General features: G+C 40.8%; 1 protein-coding gene across 1 annotated transcript in view; it reads right to left on the bottom strand.

Moving 5' to 3' along the window:
* Window positions 1-18,506, bottom strand: part of LOC134346844 (kinesin heavy chain) — a 146,359-nt gene that overhangs the window by 18,000 nt on the left and 109,853 nt on the right. The window contains exons 16-24 of the mRNA XM_063048589.1: window positions 16,071-16,259; window positions 12,641-12,758; window positions 9,457-9,533; window positions 8,221-8,330; window positions 5,242-5,343; window positions 4,372-4,432; window positions 3,503-3,574; window positions 1,719-1,823; window positions 934-1,150 (exon numbers count right to left, since the gene is read on the bottom strand). Of these exons, the coding sequence (XP_062904659.1) occupies window positions 934-1,150; window positions 1,719-1,823; window positions 3,503-3,574; window positions 4,372-4,432; window positions 5,242-5,343; window positions 8,221-8,330; window positions 9,457-9,533; window positions 12,641-12,758; window positions 16,071-16,259 (1,051 nt within the window). The remainder of the gene's footprint in view (window positions 1-933; window positions 1,151-1,718; window positions 1,824-3,502; window positions 3,575-4,371; window positions 4,433-5,241; window positions 5,344-8,220; window positions 8,331-9,456; window positions 9,534-12,640; window positions 12,759-16,070; window positions 16,260-18,506) is intronic.

An 18,506-nucleotide genomic window follows, 5' to 3' on the forward strand; every position in this document is an offset into this window, starting at 1 on the left:
ATATCTTATGCGAGGAGGATACAATCTCCATGTAAATTATTCTAATGTCAAGGATGATGCCATTTAGTAGGACTGCTACTAACAGATTAGTTACTGAAGGTACTTTTGCATTATATTCATATTGCACAATTGGAAACATTGTGCTTCTTTTGAAAAGATTTGCTGTAATAAACCCTCCAACTCAATGGTCCATGTTCATAGCTCCGTGAAAGAGGTGACACAGGTTGATAAGGTGGTTAAGGCGGCTTATGGAATGCTTGCTTTTACTAGTCAAGGCACTGAGTTCAGAAGTCAAGAGGTTATGTTGCAACTTCATGAAACTCCGATTAGGCCACATCTGGAGTATTGCATACAGTTCTGGTCCCCCCACTATAGGGCAGATGTTGAGGCTTTGGATAGGGTGCAGAGGAGGTTTACCAGGATTCTGCCTGGTTTAGAGGGTGTGTGCTATCACAAGAGGCTGGACAAACTTGGGTTGTTTTCTCTCAGTGGTGGAAGCTGAGGGGAAACCTGATAGGGTTTATAAGTTTATGAGAGGCACAGACAGAGTGGACAGGGAGCATCTGTTTCCTAGGGTAGAAATGTCTGACACCAGAGGGCACACATTGAAGGTGCGAGGGGGTAGGTTTAAAGGGGGGTGTGAGGGGCAAGTTTTTTACTCAGAGAGTGGTGGATGCCTGGAATGAATTGCCTGGTATGGAGGTAGAGGCAAAGAGATTAGAGGCTTTTAAGAGATGGGCATAGGACTGTGAGGAAGATGGAGGGATATGGACATTGTGTAGGTAGGAGGGATCAGTTTCTGGGATTTTAAAGTTTACTTTTTAGCTGGTTCAGCACAACACTGTGACCTGAAGAGCCTGTTCCTGTGCTGCACTGTTCTGTTAGAACCAAAATGCAAATCACAGATGGCATGACTACTGCAAATCCTCTCACCAATCTGAGCCGAATGCGCCCGCCTGGCCATGTTTTTGGCCCGTACTGCTTCCTTGATTCGGTCGACCTCCTGATGGTAACGCTTGCGTTCCCTCATCGCACTCTCCTTGGCTTCCTTCAGTGCACTCTCCAGTGCCTTAACTCTCTCAGCTGTAGCCCGAAGTCGTTTTTCCAGCTTAGGAAGCTCACAACGAAGATCTGCATTGTCACGAACCAGCTAGAAGGCAAACAGAACAAAGTGGGATGGCAATGGACTCCAGGATGACTACAGTCAATCTCAACTCTGGCTGTCAGTAGAAAGTGGCCACAGGCTGATCAACCTGATAACGCATTTCTGTTCTTATATTCACTTCTAGTCAATGGAAACAAAGCAGAAATAGAAATTAAAACTGTTCACACAAGAGATGCTGCAGATCCTGGAAATCTTGAGCAACACACACAAAAAGCTGGGGAAACTCAGCAAGTCAGGCAGCATCTGTGGAAATGGTTGACATTTCAGGCCGAGCCCTTTCTTCAGGGCTGGAAAGGAAGGGGGAAGATGCCAGAGTAAAAAGATGGGGGTAGGGGAAGGAGGATAGCTAGAAGGTGATAGGTGAAGCCAGGAGGGTAGGAAAGATAAAGGGCTGGAGAAGAAGGAATTTGATAGGACAGGAGAGTGGACCATGGGAGAAAGGGAAGGAGGACGGGCATCGGGGGGGAGATGATAGGCAAGTGAGGAGTTGCAAGAGGCCAGAATGGGGAATAGAAGAAGAGGGGAGGGGGAGGGAACAAAATCACCCTCATACCTGTTTGTGAACCTTTGTAAGCTGCTCCAGGTTGTTCTCAAGAAAGGATATTTTCTGTTTCTGTGCAGCACTCCCCCCTCCATCATCTGAGTCCAGTTCAGTGCTCTGAGGAAATGCAAGCAAAGCTCATCAGTCCGCAGCAGCTGCAAACCACGCAGCTGGAGGGAAACAATCAGAACGATCGCTTCAACCTTCCGGCCCAGCTTTACCACTTAGAAAATACGTCACCTACTGTGAGAGTACAAATAGTATAATTAGAGGAAAATGTGGCTTTAAAAATTTACAGAATCATTTCTATCAGACTGAACTGTAATGGCATTCATTTGATCGTTATTACATGGCTAAGAGGGGCTGTGGAACACCAAACATCATAGCTCAAAAAGAGCTGCTGATTATTTAGGAGATTATAGGATTCATCTACAATCCACCTCTATTCAGCTTGTTTATAGAATCAAAGGGAAAACCAGAGACAAGAGGGTAGCATGATTTTATTCTAGTTTGCATGTTTTAAATACACAGCCTCGGGGGCAAGTGCAGTTGAATACTACAGTTTGTGCTCTAAAATCAGTTTTTGAAATTCATTTCCACTGGAATTTTCTACCTGATGGAATTGTACAGTACAGAGTTGGTCACCTGGCCCATTGTGACAGATTCTAGAGGAACTAATCCAATGAGTCTTCCACATAGCTCCAAAATGCTTTTCCTTTTAAGCTATAATGCAATATTGGAATGGCTATCTTCCTTTGGAAAATTACCAGCCGGCCTATTTCCATGTACCTTATAGCAAACGGATTACCAATCCTAACAACTGGCTGAGTTTAAGAAACTATTTTCCAAGTACTGCAGACAAATAACCAACAGTCTGAAATCTTTACTGATCAACCTCAGCTTGGCTCCATGCACATCAAAACCTTGGCATAACACAGATGAAAGTGACTTGTGGGTTATCAATACAAGAAAACAAAGCAGCAGGTTTGAACCTTAAATATAATTAGGAGTTGAGAGGTATACACAAATGCTGTGGCTGTTTTTTGGGGATAAAACTCATAGAAACTAGGTTAAGTTTGCAGTTGAATAGGTACATACCTCGTTTAGTTATCATAGGGTGACACCCAGTGTGGTATTAGGTTCCCTGAATGTGTCTAGTAGGGTTCTTAAAAGGACAGCTCTCAGAAGTTGATGACCAATGACAGATTATCTAACTTGCCATATCTGAGAATATTCAGTACTTATATAAAAAAAGGAATACTGCATTTCGTTTTTTTTTTAAAAACATCTTCCTGCAGGAACTGAAATGCTTCCGCAACTCCACAAGAGTCCAAGACTGCCACTGATACAATCTTCCTTCCCATCAAGCACTCTATTTCCTTCTCCTTAGATTCATAAGAAGCCACTTCCATGCAGTGGAGGTGATCCAACACTAAACCATTATTGAGTTCAATCGAATTATTCTGCCGTGATCACAGGGCCAACTGCCGTCAAGTTTTAGGCCCCCAAATTCCGGTCCAAGTTGCCACCTTACTCCCCGGCCCACATACTATCACTTTAGAAGTTTCCATGCACTTGTTTAGATGATTGATAGATAACTTATTACCATTAATTATTAATACTCTGTAGTAACTACCCTTATAAATTACAACAAAACTAGAGTGTGTTGTTTCTGAATGTTTCAGCTTAAACTTAAGGAGAATAAACTTGGTTCATTAAAGATAACCTTTGCAAACAAGTCCAAAACTAACTTGTACAGAATAACATATATTAAATCAATCCGTCAGTCAACTTACTTTCTTGACCCTAGTGGTGAGGTCCTGAACAAAAAGTTTTCGGAGGTTGTGGAGTGTTTGGAGTTCTTTTGCCTTTTCAAATAAAGCAGATGGTGTTAAGAGAACATAAATTTTAACTGAACTTGTTCTTTCAATCATTAATCATGCATGTGTACAAATATTAAAAAATTCAAGGACATAAATGCCAGCAAGAACAAAGGCTTGCAAATACAGCTGAATAATGGAAAATTGCATTATTTAATTTGGGTGAAGTGGGGAGGGGAAAAAATAAATGATTCACGGTTTGACTCTAGCCATATCCAAGAAAAACATCCATTTGTTTAAAAAAAAGTTGCAAATATAATATACAATGGAGCAAACAGCATTTGCGGAGCAGAACAGGATCTTGGTCTGTTGTATTGAAAATTTATACCCCACCCCACCCCACTTCTGCTATTCAAAGAAATTTAGTAAGTGAATGGTCAGCTGTTGGGAAGACATAACTGATTATCACCAATGAACACTTCCCATCTCAAGGCACCCACTTTCCAGTACTGTAAATGTTTCAATTTATTAACAGATTGCATTGCAGTCAAACTGGTTAGAGTGGAAAAATGCACCATTATGCAATTAAAATTGCAGGCTTTCTTTCAAAAAAATGCTAACAATGATTTCATACTGTGCTGTATTTTGTGTACAAGCTGGGAATTGTGGACTTAAAATTGGGAAAGTTTAAGAGGAAAGAGTTTTTACACATATGACATGCACATGGTGTAGTCTTTATTCTATAGAAACATGGTCTTAAACTTTAGTTACATAATTGGGGAGGGGGCTAGTTTGTTCTGAGGTGAGTCCATTAAAATTCCAATACGTTTCACAATGAAACTTACAACTGTCTCCTCCAGCCCCTTGAGGTCCTGTTTTGCTTGCTCTCTTTTGTCATTAAGAAGTCTAAAAGCAGGACATAAAAGTTATTTGAAGTCAGATTTCATTTGAGATTGACAGCCTATTAAGAAAATAACTTCATGCATCCATGTCTTACGATTTACCAAGATAGAGGTAAACAGATCATGTTACAAGACATCAGTCTTCAAGTAACAAAAAGCCAAATAATATAACTACAAGAGTCCTTTAACCATCATGCTATTACTGTAGGCAGACTGATGAGGGCATCACCAGTCAGCTCCTGAGCAAACAAGAAGTCCAATACAAACCGCACACAACAGATACAAGAATTGCTATCGCAAAAAGATGTAGAGACAATCACGCATCACAGCTAGAACAGAAAAGGGAATGAGAAGACCAGAACTAGGATGTTTTGCCTGGACAACATGAATTATTTTTTGATGGAAGAAATGACCCAAGGACCAAATTTGGAATTCTGTTTAAATAAACAAAAGGTTCTTCCGAGATGTTCACGATGTCCCAAGCATGCCCGAGATGCAGGTATTTCCTCAGATCATACATTGCACTCAGAACTAACACCTTTATACATTTTCCCTCCCTCTACCTTTGAACCATTTCTTAGGAAATTGCTCCTCTCCAAGCAAGATACTTAAGAACACTTCTGTACTGAGAGCTGGTGACACACAAGCCAGCGTGGACAATAATGACTGTTACCGTCATAACAGCAAGAGCCCCAGACCAACTTCTGGGTATCTTTGCATCAAGTGGAAAGTGCAGGTTACACAATGAATCGGTAACCATTAAATTAAGAGTTCTACGGTGTGAAAAGGGATCATGTCAGAAAAAAGTCTTACACAAGTTTCTGTAGCTCTGCACTTTTTTCCTGCTCTTCCATTTTTAACTTTTCAAAATCAGAGTTCAATTTTTCTTGCTCCAGCATCAGTTTTTGGTTCAAACTGTGGGATTTAAAGAATATAAACACTGTTAGTTTGGGTAACCATTTGCCTAAAATTCTTTGGATATTTTACTATTGTATAATTGGTTAGTACTTCTGAAACAGAAGCAACTTCAGGGTCCTGTCAAGGTTATTAAAGCCAGTATTTTCTAAATAATTATGCTACAGATCCATTCAAACCAATTGAATTTCTTCCCCACAAACATATTAATATCAATTCAGCATACAAAAACTGCTTCTTGTGTAGCAGAAATGTATTGCAGTACAATCCCACAACATGGTTACAGAGTGAGAACAAGAAATCCTCGCTTTCCAGGACTAATGATTAATTCTGCAGAAAAGGTATCATCCTAACAATGATCGCAGTAACGAAAGTAATCATAATCATCATTCAGACGTAGACATTTGTAAAAACACTAGTTTCAACTAAAATAATTCATACTTTTCCAATCTCAAAACCCTATGGCCATTCTTATACTGAAATAGCAGACAGTCTTGCAATCGATATGGATAAGTCAATTATGAGTCCTATGATGGTATCTTTGTCTGTTTGGTTTAATGCAATGCTCTACATGTGTTAAAACACTGAAACAATCAATTAAAGGTCAATGGTAGAAATTCTGTCTCCCTTTCCAGAGAGTTGAACGTAAAGGCTTAGAACCTCTAGAGCACCCTAAAAGTGTGGTTGACGGACATTGCACTGGAGATATAACTGTCTCCTGCAAGCAACCGGTTATTATTGATTGAAAGTGCGCCACATAGTTTATTGGTCCCAAGCTGGGATCAGACAAGTGTGAAGAAGCCCCTGGCTACTGCCCAGTCAGGCTTATGCTGTCTTAGGGAGACTGCATGCAAGGGAAAAACACTTGGAGCCTTTTGCTACTATACGGATGGAATGGAAAGAAAACAAAGCATCGTGTCTCCGAGACAAATGACCAATTTTTTTTTTAATGATAACTGAGAACTTAGTTTGACACGCAAGATTTCACTAACCTTCCCTGGATAAAGATAGTGAATAAAATATTTATATCCTCTTTCAGTAAACATTACTGATGAGGCCCACAACTTTGGTTTGTTAGGCCATGCCAACACTGAAAAATGATACAAGGTTGTGAGGAAAAAGTGTGGACTGCTGAGATAGAGACCATAAACGTAAGAGACTCTGCAGATGCTGGAATTCTAGAGCAACACACGCAAAATTCTGCAGGAGCTCAGGTCACGGAGTATCTATGGAAATGAATAAAGAGTCGACATTTCGGGCTGAGACTCTTCTTCAGGACAGGAAAGGGAGGGGGAAAAGGAAAGGAAAGAAAGAGGATTAGCTAGGTAATGCATGAAGCCAGGTGGGTGGGCAAGGTAAAGGGCTAGGAAATGAGGAATCTGATAGGAAAGCAAAGTGGACCACAGGAGAAAGGGAAGGAGGAGGGGATCCAGAGGGAGGTGATAGGCAAGTGAGGAGAACAGATAAGAAGCCAGAGTGCGAAATGGGAGAGGGAAAGGGGAAGGAAAAAAGGCGATAGTGAATTTTAGATAAACATTTAATGGAGAGCAACAAATAGACTCTGAAAGAACGCAGCAATCAGGCTTCATCAGTCTCAACTCAAAACACCGACTGTCTACTTCCCTCCACAGATGCTGTCTGACCTGACAAATTCCTCCAGCTTCTTGTTTCTTGCTCCAGATTCTAGTATCTACAGTCTCACACTGTCACAGAACAATACAGAAGCAGGCCCTTCAGCCCATCTAGTCTGTGCTGAACTATTATCTCCTCATTTAACAGAGAGCATTCTGTTGGTCCAGAAAGACTTTAGCCTCAGTACCTCCTTGTGCAATTGACTGGCTACATCACAGCCTGGAATGGAAATGCCAATACCCTTGAATGGAAAACCCTAAAAAAAAGTAGTGAATCTGGCTCAGTCCATCACAGGTAAAGCCCTCTCAAAATTGAGTGCATCTACATGAAATGCTGTCAAAGGAAAGCAGCATCCATCATCAGGGACACACAGTGACGGGTCACGCTCTCTTCTCACTGCTGCCATCAAGAATAAGGTGCAAATCCACTTTAGTGATCCATAATTAATCTCTTCCTTTTAAAATGAAGGTGTAATTGGAATTGAAATCATGGAAATGATTCCAATAATTCGCTCATCAGCCAAGTTAAACCCAACTGACCTTGTAATCAATTCACTTATCACTTCCTTTCTCAGCAACTGTTAATGTTAGCTATTATCCTTCAACAGTTATTACCTCTCAACCATCAGGCTCTTGATAATTTCACTCAACTTCACTTGTTCCATCCTTGAAATGTTCTGACAACCTATGGACTCACTTTCAAGGACTCTTCATCTCATGTTCTTGATATTCATTACTTATTTCTTTTTTTTTCTTTTGGAATATTCAGAGTTTGTTGTCTAATGCACAAGTTGCCCAAGTTGGACAGTCTTTCATTGATTCTGTTATGGTTATTAGTCTATAGATTTGTTGAGTATACCCACAAGAAAATGAATCTCAGGGTTGTATGTGGTGACATACAGTATATGTACCTCAATAATAAAACTTACTTTGAACTTTGATAGGTGGAAAAGGGCAGGAGAAGAAGGAATCTGATAGGAGGGGAGAGTGGACCATGGGAGAAAGGGGCACCCTCCTCTCGCTAAATGAAGTCAAATGTTTTATTTTCTCATCTTTCTTGATTAGATAAATTATTTTATTTTAACACTACCCACAGCAAAGATGCAAAAGGATATTTGTGGCTAAACTGAAGAAGCTGCTGTACTTTCCGAAAGCACTTCAATATAATGAAGTTTTGATGGAGATGCTTGCTAAATAGGTAGCTTAATACATCACACTCTCGTTCTTAAGTCTAATCAATACTCACTCTCTCAGTTCATCAATGATTTTTTGCTTTTCATCAATTTCATCCCTCAGGCGAGCCAGTTGTTTCTGGTGGGCCTCTCGATGGGTTTCCATTTGCTGTTCCAGAGTCCTCTACATGAAGACACCAAATAATTTAGAGCTCAATGAATCCCTTCTAGCTACTTATCATGGACACTTGGTTCCCTACATACGTACAATACTCTTAGTGAATCATGTGGGTTTTACTTGGAAGATTACTTTTGGAAGGCCTAATGTTAATTGTTTATTTATTGAGATACAATGCTGAATAGGCCCTTCGACACACATGGCCCAGCAATCTCTGATTAATCACAGGCCAATTTACAATAACCAATTAGCCTATTAACTGGTACATCTTTGGATGGCAGGAAGTAACTGGAGCACCTGGAAAGAATCAAATATTCCACAGAGAGGCCATACAGACTCCTTACAGAGGACGTCAGAACTGAACACCGAACTCTGACTCCTTGAGCTGTAGTAGCATCATGCTGATCCCCAACAACAACCTGCATGCAGAGATGTCCTACCTCACTTGTGATGGTAACACTGACAATTTTGAAGCCTAGTACATCAGAGTTATTACACAACCCTCCACTTGTTAACTGTGTAACATCGCTGAGAAATACTTCATTCTGCTGAAAGGGTCCTTCTTAAAGGCTTAACAATGAAAATGATCGTGAACCACCCTTGTTACCAAACATAAAATGTGTTTAGTGACAAAAGTAAAGAAGCTTTCCCTGAATTCACTCCTGAAAGGCCAAGTTATAATTTGTAGGCCAACACCCCCTTGTCGCAGTCTCTTCATCAAGCGGAGATAATTATCATACAAATAAACCCTGATTAAGAAGATCAACGGAAATAGCCGCCACCAAAAAAAAAGACATCCATCTTTACTCTTGGGAGTCAAAATTAAGATCATGATATCTACAAAATGACTTCAGTATGAAAGCAGGAGCTAATTTTTTTCCTGGAAGATGCAGATATCATATGCTTTACAGATATCGGAGGTTGCTAGGCTAAAACATATAATAGAGGAGAAGGCATCATTTTAACCAAGTAACAGATTCCTTATCAGTTAATATTAGAGGTCAGTAATAACTTCATGCATTGATGGGAAGGGTTATAAAGCACACACAGATAACAGTTTTTCCTTTACTTGCTTCCAATTTCATAAGGAGCCTCAAGGCATCCACGTCAATTCAGGAAGTCAATGCCTTACCTTCATTTCATTGGCATCTTGAAGCAGGGTCTGATGTTCTTTTTCTTTGTCCTGAAAGGTCACTTCGTGCATCTTTTCTATTAAACAATTTCAAAAAACAATTAACTATACAAATGCTTAACAGCTTTGAAGATTGTGTGCAATATCATTTTAAACTATTGGCCGCAACAAAGGAAAATTTATAAGAATCTATTTCCACATTTATGATTTTAACTAATGCTTAAAAATTTCATGCAAGAGAGATTAACTCTGCTGAGGTAATTAAATCCAGCATATCATAATGAAGCTGACACAAGATATAGGAGCAGAATTAGCTCATTCAGCCCACTGAGTCTGCTCTAATATTCCATCATGGGTGATTTATTATTCTTTTCAACCCCATTCTCCTGCTTTCTCCCCATAACCTTTAACACCTTTACTAATCAAGCATCTATCAACCTTTGCTTTAAATATACTCAATGACTTGGCCTCCACAGCCGTCCATGGCAATAAATTACACAGATTCACCACCCTCTGGCTAAAGAAATTCCTCCTTATCTCTGTTCTAAATGGACGTCGCTCTATTCTGAGGCTGTGCTCTCTGGGCCTAGCCTCCCCCATAGGAAACATCCTCTCCACATCCACTTTAGTTAGGCCTTTCAACGTTCGATAGGTTTCAAAGAGATCTCAAATCCCCCACCCCCATTCTTCTAAATAATGTCAAAGATCACTCCAGTGTAAATGAGTTTAGTTGATTAGGGCTATATTTTACTAAGGTAGGGATGAATATCAAGTTTACATAAGACAGAACGTTAAAAAATGCAGATGTTGGAAACTTGAAACAGAGAATGCGAAATACTCAACAGGTCAGGCAGCACCTGTGGAAAGAGAAGTGTTTGATGTTTTATCAGAACTGGGAAAGAGAGGAAACCAGTTGACTTTCAGCAGCAAAGAAAGTGGTGGTGGTGGTGGGGGAAGGAAGAAATGGGTAGAACGAAGGGGATATTTCTGACAGGGTGAGATCAAACAGGTTAACAAGGGCAATTAGGCTAACAGTTTTAAAGCACACAGTTACGAATATTCCCTTTTCCCGGATGCTCCCTGACTTGCCGAGCATGACCAGCATGTTCTGTTTTCATAACTCGAGGGTTGATCTTCAATTACTGAGATTAGTTATTTAACGTTTTTTTAGAAATTGAGATACAGTGCGTAACAGGCCTTTCTGAGCTGCACTGCCCAGTAAATCCTGATTTAATCCTACCCTAACCATGGGACAGTTTACAATGACCAATTAACCTACCAATCAGTACATCTTTGGATTGTGGGAGGAAACCAGAGCACCCGGAGGAAACCCACGCGGCCACGGGGAGAATGAACAGTCTCCTTACAGACTGCGGCAGGAATTGAACCCAGGTCACCGGTACTGTAAAGCGCTGTGTTAACCACGATGCTACCATGATAGAATCATACTGTACAGCAACAGGCCCTTCAGCCCAACTCATCCATGCTGACCAGGATTCCCGTCTAACCTAGTCATATTTGCCCACACTTCCCTTCCGGGGTTCCCAACCTGGGGTCTACGGACCCGTTGCTCAATGGCATTGGTCTACATATATTAAAAAAAAGGTTGGATGACCCTGTTCTAAATCAATACCAACACATACCTGTTCACCAAGTTACTTTTAGATGTTGTTAATTTATCGCCTCAACCACACCCCCTGGCAGCTTATTCCACGAATGGACCACCATCTGGATAAAAAAGTTGTCCCTCAGGTTTCTATCAAATCTCTCCCCTCTCGCCTTAAACCCATGTCCTCTTGTTCCTGATTTCCCAATATAGGGGGAAGAAATCTGCAAATTTACCCTATGCTCGCTTCTCATGACTTTATTCATTGAAGAATACGTCTGATATATAAAGGTTTACAACATCTCAGCTAGCTGAAACTCCCTCCCCAACTCAGCCCTTCAAGTCCAGGCAATACCTCTGTAAACCTCCTCTGCACTCTTTCCAGCTTAGTAGCATCTATCCTATAAGGAAGGGACTCAAACTGATCACAATATTCCAAACATGAGAAAATCTGCCGATGCTGGAAATCCAAAGCATTACACACAAAATGCTGGAAGAACTCAGCAGATCAACAGAAGAGAGAAAACAGCCTACTCTTTTCCATAGATGCTGCCTGGCCTGCCGACTTCCTCCAGCATTTTATGTGCATTGGTACAATATTCCAAACCTGGCCTCACCAATGCCCTGTGCGACTGCAAAATAACATTCCAACTTCTATACTCAGTGCCCTGATTGATGAAGGTCTCCATGCCAAAAAGCCGCCTTCACCACACTGCCCACCTGCGACCCACTTTCAAGGAACCATGTTCTTGTACCCGCTAGGTGCCTCTCTTCCACAACACTCTGGGGCAGGGGTCCCCAACCTGGGTCCACAGCCCCCTGGCCACACGGTATTGGTCCATGGCATGAAAAAGATTGGGAACCATTGTTCTAGGGCTTTGCCATTCTCAGTGAAAGTCCAACTACCCCTCAACCATCAGGCTCTTGAATAGAAGAGGATAACTACACCCCCTTGTCCCATCATTGAAATGTTCCCACAACCAATGATCTTACTTTATACCTCATCATCTCATGTTCTCGATATTTATTGCTATTTATTTATATTTGCATCTGCAAGTTTGTTGTCTTCTGTGTGCTGTTTGATCTCTCATTAATCCCGTTATAGTTACTATTCTATAGATTTACTGAGTATACCCACAAAAAACAAATTTCAGCGTTGTACATGGTGACATAGATGTACTTCAATAATAAAATTTACTTTACTACCCTGGTATGTCTCCAAAATGCAATTTATTGTGCTTATCCGAATTAAACTCCATTTGCCAATTAAGTAATGCTCTCGTTCCTTTCTCCATTTCTTCAGAAGGGTTAAATAGTATTTTTCACCTTCCCCTTTTTATGCAAAGCTAAGTATTCACCCCCACCTCTGCCCATCCCAATCCCCCAAGGCATCAGGAGGAATTTTAAACATCGGGCATCTTTCAGAAAGGCGCTTTACTAAGACAAACAGAATAGTTTTGTCTTGAACATGCATCGTGATGTATAATTCTTAGAGACAATAAAACTTGCACCACCCTGAAATCAGCGATCAAGTGGATTAAGCTTCCTGATTTACATAAACTGCAGGCCAACACGTACCTTGGGCGCGAAGTTTAGCTAACTCCTCGTCCAGTGCGTCGTGAGACTCCTCCAGCTGTCTGCGCTTCTGCTCCATGTTCTGCATGTAATCGGTCAGTGACTTTATCTTGGCCTCGTGCTTTTAAAAGATTAACGGCACAAAAGGTGAATGTAAAAATGGCACGCATTACCACAATCCGCCAGCTGCTTTGAACCGACCAGTAAAAGCCTGGTTGGTAAATAAGAGCTCGAGCTACATCTTGGACAGGGCTTACTGTCAAGTTTCATCTATTGTGTGTAATGGAGACCAGACCTATCCTGTCTACATTACACTTTTCAAAATGCCCACTCGCATGATTCTGGCTTTCAAACAATTGGAAGGCATGCTGATGTACAATAGCATTTGCTTTTCCTTGTACTCCCAAGCACAATGGGAGATCTGTTGTAATTTCATGTATTCATTAACCAGGAACCTGATAGTTTGCAGATTAGCCCATGCACAATTGCCCTTTTGTCAATGCACTACTTGGGGTAACTTTTCCTTTTATTAAGGGAAGCCACCTTTTCACGGAAGTCATTCACATCGACTGGTGTGATGGCAGCCAGCTTTGCAAACAAGCTGCAAACAGAGAGCACTTCACCAAATGGCAAATCTCAGCGGGGAGACAAAAACACGACAAAGTCTGCAGAAGCTGGAAACCCAGAGCAACACACACAAATTGCTGGAGGAACTCAGCATCTATGGAAATGATAAACAGCCCACACTTTGGGCCTTCATCGGGACTGGAAGGGCAGGGGTGGAAAGAGGTCAGAATAAGAAGGGGTGAAGGGGAGAAGCACAAGGTGGTAGGTGATAGGTGAAACCTTTGCTCTGTCCACCACAAAAGCGGGATTTCCCAGTGACCAGCCATTATAATTCTACTTTCCATTCCAGTTCCAACATGTCAATCCATGGCCTCTTCTACTGCCAGGATGAGGTTGGAACTCAGGTTGGAAGAGCAACACCTGGGTAGCCTCCAACCTGATGGCATAAACGTCGATTGCTCAAACGTTTGGTAATCGTACACCCTCCCTCCTCCTCTCCTTCACCATTCCCCATTCTTCTGTCCCTCTCACACCTTCTCTTCTTACCCGCCCATCACCTTCCTCTGGTGTTCCTCCCTCTTCCCTTTCTTCCAGGTTCTCCCTCTTCCAGCCCTTTGCCTCTCATCAATCAGCTTCCCAGCTCTTTACTTAACCCCCTCCCCCTCCCGGTTTCACCCATCACCTACCACCTTGTACTTCTTCCTCTCCCCTCCCCCCACCTTCTTATTCCGACTCGTTCCTCCTTCCTTTCCAATCCCGATGAAGGGTCTCGGCTCAACGACTGTTTATTCTTTTCCACAGATGCTGACTGTGCACCGAGTGTCTCCAGCATTCAGTGGGGAGACAGACTGCTGCTCCCCATTCCCCACACGGCACTAGGTTCTTAAAAGAACTTGAAACAGAAATGGCAAGAGACCATGCAGTCCTTTGCCACCACTCAAATATTTAGCAAAATCCTCAACCTTGTCCACATTTCTCCACAAATCTTCTACCTCTCAGATGTCTAAAGACCCCAAATGCCTGCCTCACTAAAGGAAACAAGACCTTGTCTAGGCCTGTCGACAGTATGGAGTAGGGAGTTTAACCGCACACAAAGAAGGAGGAGAGAAGAAAAAAGCATTTGCACTGCCATAAATTCTTTTAACATGCAGAACAGCATATTTCCCAAGGGGCAGATCTAAAGTACTAAATATTAGGAAAACAAAAAATGGGTCCCCTCCAGGCACAACACAGCAAATCCCTGACTTGCTGATCTTGTTTGAATGCAGTGGAGTTACTATTTTAGCACTCAACCAAAGTCCAAATTCAAATAGGATCCTTGCTTACCCCTCCTCAGGCCCAGAGATCTGCAAGCCCTTTCACAAGTTAACACAGAAAGAGGATGCAGGTTACAAAGTGAGGGTCCAGTGAGGGTGAGAGAAAAGAGGTAGCAAGGGAGATAAAAAGGAGAGGGATGAAAGATTGATTGTCACAAGTAGCAGCTGGCATTTGGGATTCTTCATAAATACATTTAGCACAGAAAATGGATTTGAAACAGTCATGAATAGCTAAGTTATGTCTGTAATATTCAAGTTAAAAGGCAAATGCAATTTTAATTAAAATTCCAATGATAACAGTCATATTTATCTTGTGTTATATGACATTCATGGCTTCATTATGATGCCCTACCGATGGAGACAAATAAAGCAAATATTTTGGACACATTAATGAGACTCAAATATTGATGACTTCATTGTGGAAACATGGCTCCAACAATTTTGCAGTTCAACAGTTTAAAGTACATTTATCTCAAAGCTCAACTGAATAATGAAAGGAATTAAATTTCATATCATTGCACTAAAGTGTCGAGGGGTAATTAAAACAGAATGTAACCACACTCAGCCAGCAAAGAGGTCAGCCGAGGTATCTGGTTACTTGGTAGCAAATATTCCAAGTGCACTGATGTATGCACCAGAGACCCATCAATTATAACCAAATCCCTTACACTGCTGCTTCATGAAATTTGCTCTGGGGTGACATCTGGCAGAAGTTAGATGGTTATAGGAGAGAAAATGAGCTGTCATCCCCAACCCCTTCCCAGACAGATCCAAACATGTCTCCATGGACAGTACTGGCAAACAGAGCACACAGAACACTAGGCTGCAGCTGTTGAACTTGCTAAAAACTTTAAAAATTGAACTTCCTTAATGCCATGTAAAAAAAAGTATCTAAAACCATAAATACCACAAAGTGCTAAAACCCTATTCTACTAACAGGAATAATTTAAAAAATTATAGCAATAAACACATAAATGTTAATTTATTAAAGAGAAATGGTCTTTGAAAAACCTGTGAGAAGTTTTCACAAGGATGTAAATGAAGTGATTGAACTTTAGAAAAGGATATCTTTATGTCATTTTGAGGAAAGGTTTATAGGATGGGGATAATGCTGACATATATTGCTCACTCCTGAGGCATTTGGAGTGTGGAGTCACATCAGGTCAAAATGGGCAAAGACGTAGGTTCCTTCACTGAAAAACACAAGTGAACCAGGTGGACTTCTACAACTATCGAATTGTTTTATGATGGGCATCACAGAGCAATTTTGTTTTATTCCAGATTTAGGAAATTATTTGAATTTAAAAGCATCAGCTGTCATAGCACAATGCAACCCACAGTTTTCAAATTAGTGGTCCAGGTTTCTGAACACTTTTGTATAATAACATGACCTTCATTTTGACTAAACCTCACATTCCAGGGTTCCCAAACTGGGGTCCACGGACACCTTGGCTAATGGTAGGGGTCCATGTCATTTAAAAAAAAGTTAGGAATCCCTGTAAACTGTGAATGCTCTGCAGAACTTGAAACAAGTGGCAAGTTTTCCTCACCTGTGACACTAAAAGTTGGCATGCTGCCAACTCCCGCTCATTCTCGTTCATCTTTTTATTGCAGTCCAGCTGTGTGCTCTCCAGCTGTTTGGCCCGTTTCACCAAGGTCTTGACCTCAGACTTCATTTTGCTTACATATAGACGAGCAACAGTGAACTCTTCCTCCAGCACCCCATTCATTTCTGCCATCTGGGGGACCAAGGTGATGGTTAGATGGTTAACTCCATCAACAACATAAACTGAAATCTTCCTGCCTCTCCCATATACTGGTTGTGAGAAAACTTAATCTCTGTTACCTTCTTTCGCCAGTCTGGACAACATCTATTAGCATTTTTTTTTCCAATGAACCTTTTTTTTTAAAAAAGGTGGTTCAGTGGATTGAGCGTAACCAATGACCAGAAAATCTCCAGGATGATCTCAGACTCCTGATGTATAAGTACATTTCAATGCAACGGTGGGATGGTAGAGTGGCCTTGGGATCCTCAGACTGGGGCTCACTAAGGAAAGAAATGGAGCAATGGAGGAAGGGAGTGGAGAAGGCATGTGGAAAGCAATGTTTATTAGACAAAAAATTGTTACCTTTCTGAAGGTTTAACTTTATGCTCGATATATTTTTATATAATCACCTGTTGGTGTGCAATTTTAGTGAACTTTCAGTAATTGTAGGCCAGTTAGTTCTGTATGTTTCTAGCAGTTTCTCTGCAGCCTGTCATGCCACTGAGTCTGACTGTCTCATAGGTTGCTCTTTATCAACTGGATGTCTCTTACCTGTTTAGCCTGTATTCTTTGTCCTTTGCCTTTTCCCATTCTTTCTTTGTTCTCTCCCTACTGTACAGTGAGGTGGTCATTGTTATTTCTTTGTTAGAGCACCTAATAAAACATGTCCAACCACAAGATTTGTGTCTCATTCTTGCCTTCTGAAAATCTCTCTCGATCAAAATATCTCCAGATAAAAAGAGGAGGAGAAAGCCTTACTTCACCCTCTGCTGCTACATACCACTGAGGTGAAACAATGCAAAATTTAAAACAAGAGTCTTGACTTGAGTATGGGAGAAAAATTCCTCACGATTTGTCCATAACCCTTAATTCCCCTACTATGCAAAAATCTATCCAAGAAATACACTGGATAGACTTAAATATACCCAATTTAAATATATTGTCTTAAATATATTTACTGAAATAGCCTCCACTGCTTCATTGGGCAGAGAATTCCACAGATACACCATCCTCTGGGAAAAGCAGTTCCTCCTCATCTCAGAACTAAATCTACTCCTGAATCTTGAGGCTGTGCCCCAATGGAATCAGATAAACTGGACAGTTTAAAAAAATTATTGCTAAACCATGTGTCAACTAAAGTTGACATTATAAAGATTATAATGATGTGAATAGAAATTAAGACATTTTATTTGTCTATTAGGAGAGCCAGTTGATTTGAAAGAGTTAGTATCAAACCACACCCTCTTTACGTTTATCAGAAGGGAAATGCTACACTTCACCTTCAAATCTCAATGTAGCAAGAGTGTGGAAACTGCAAAGTTTATTTTGTTGAAGATTATTGAAGTTCTTCAGCCACTAATAGAAATGTTCATGACACTCAGACAATCTATGTTAAAAGATCCCATTGTACTTTTTTCTACATTGAAAAAGAAATCAGGTTCTGTGTATGAGTGATCCTTCCTTGTGCATATTTGAGAGAAAAATCCAACTGCAAAATCAACTGAAACGCTAGTCTAAATGCTACCAGTAGGGGGAGCAAGACACTGTATTTATATAACAAGAGGTTTCAGATCCATTTAAGTCTTCAGATAGCAACCAGCATTCAACAGCTTCAATATCTTTGCTCTGAAAGCAGCAAAAACCTGAACAGTGATCATTTTCCAACACTTATGCAAGTATAAGAAATCATCTATCCCACCTAGGTTCTCAATATTTATTCCTTACTTAATATTTTTTTTCTTTAGTATTTGCACAGCTTGTTGTCTTTTGCACATTAGTTGTTTGTCCGTCCTGTTGGGTATGGTCTTACATTAATTCTATTGTTTCTTGTATTTACAAATCTCAGCGTTGTATATGGTGACATATATGTACTTTGTTAATAAACTTACTTTGAATTTTGAGAGACACGACTTACACCCATATGGATCGGACGCAGGGGGTCCCAAACTGGGGTTCACGGACTCCTCGAGTAATGGTAGGGGTCCACGGCATAAAAAAAGGTTGGGAACTCCTCATCTAATGGGAGCTTGTCATTGCAAAGAACTATATCAACATATTGGTATTCATATGTTTAATGGCACATGCTTTAATATGCAAGTAATATTTGATGTCCTTATTTTATTCTTATCTCGAGAAATTGAAGGCAAATTGCAATGTGAAAAAAATAATAGTGCTGGAGCTACATATTAGGTCCTCATGATGCAGTCAGCCTTTCTGAAA

This window comes from Mobula hypostoma, chromosome 5 (genome assembly GCF_963921235.1).
Source record: "Mobula hypostoma chromosome 5, sMobHyp1.1, whole genome shotgun sequence".
NCBI classification, from domain to species: Eukaryota; Metazoa; Chordata; class Chondrichthyes; order Myliobatiformes; family Myliobatidae; genus Mobula; species Mobula hypostoma.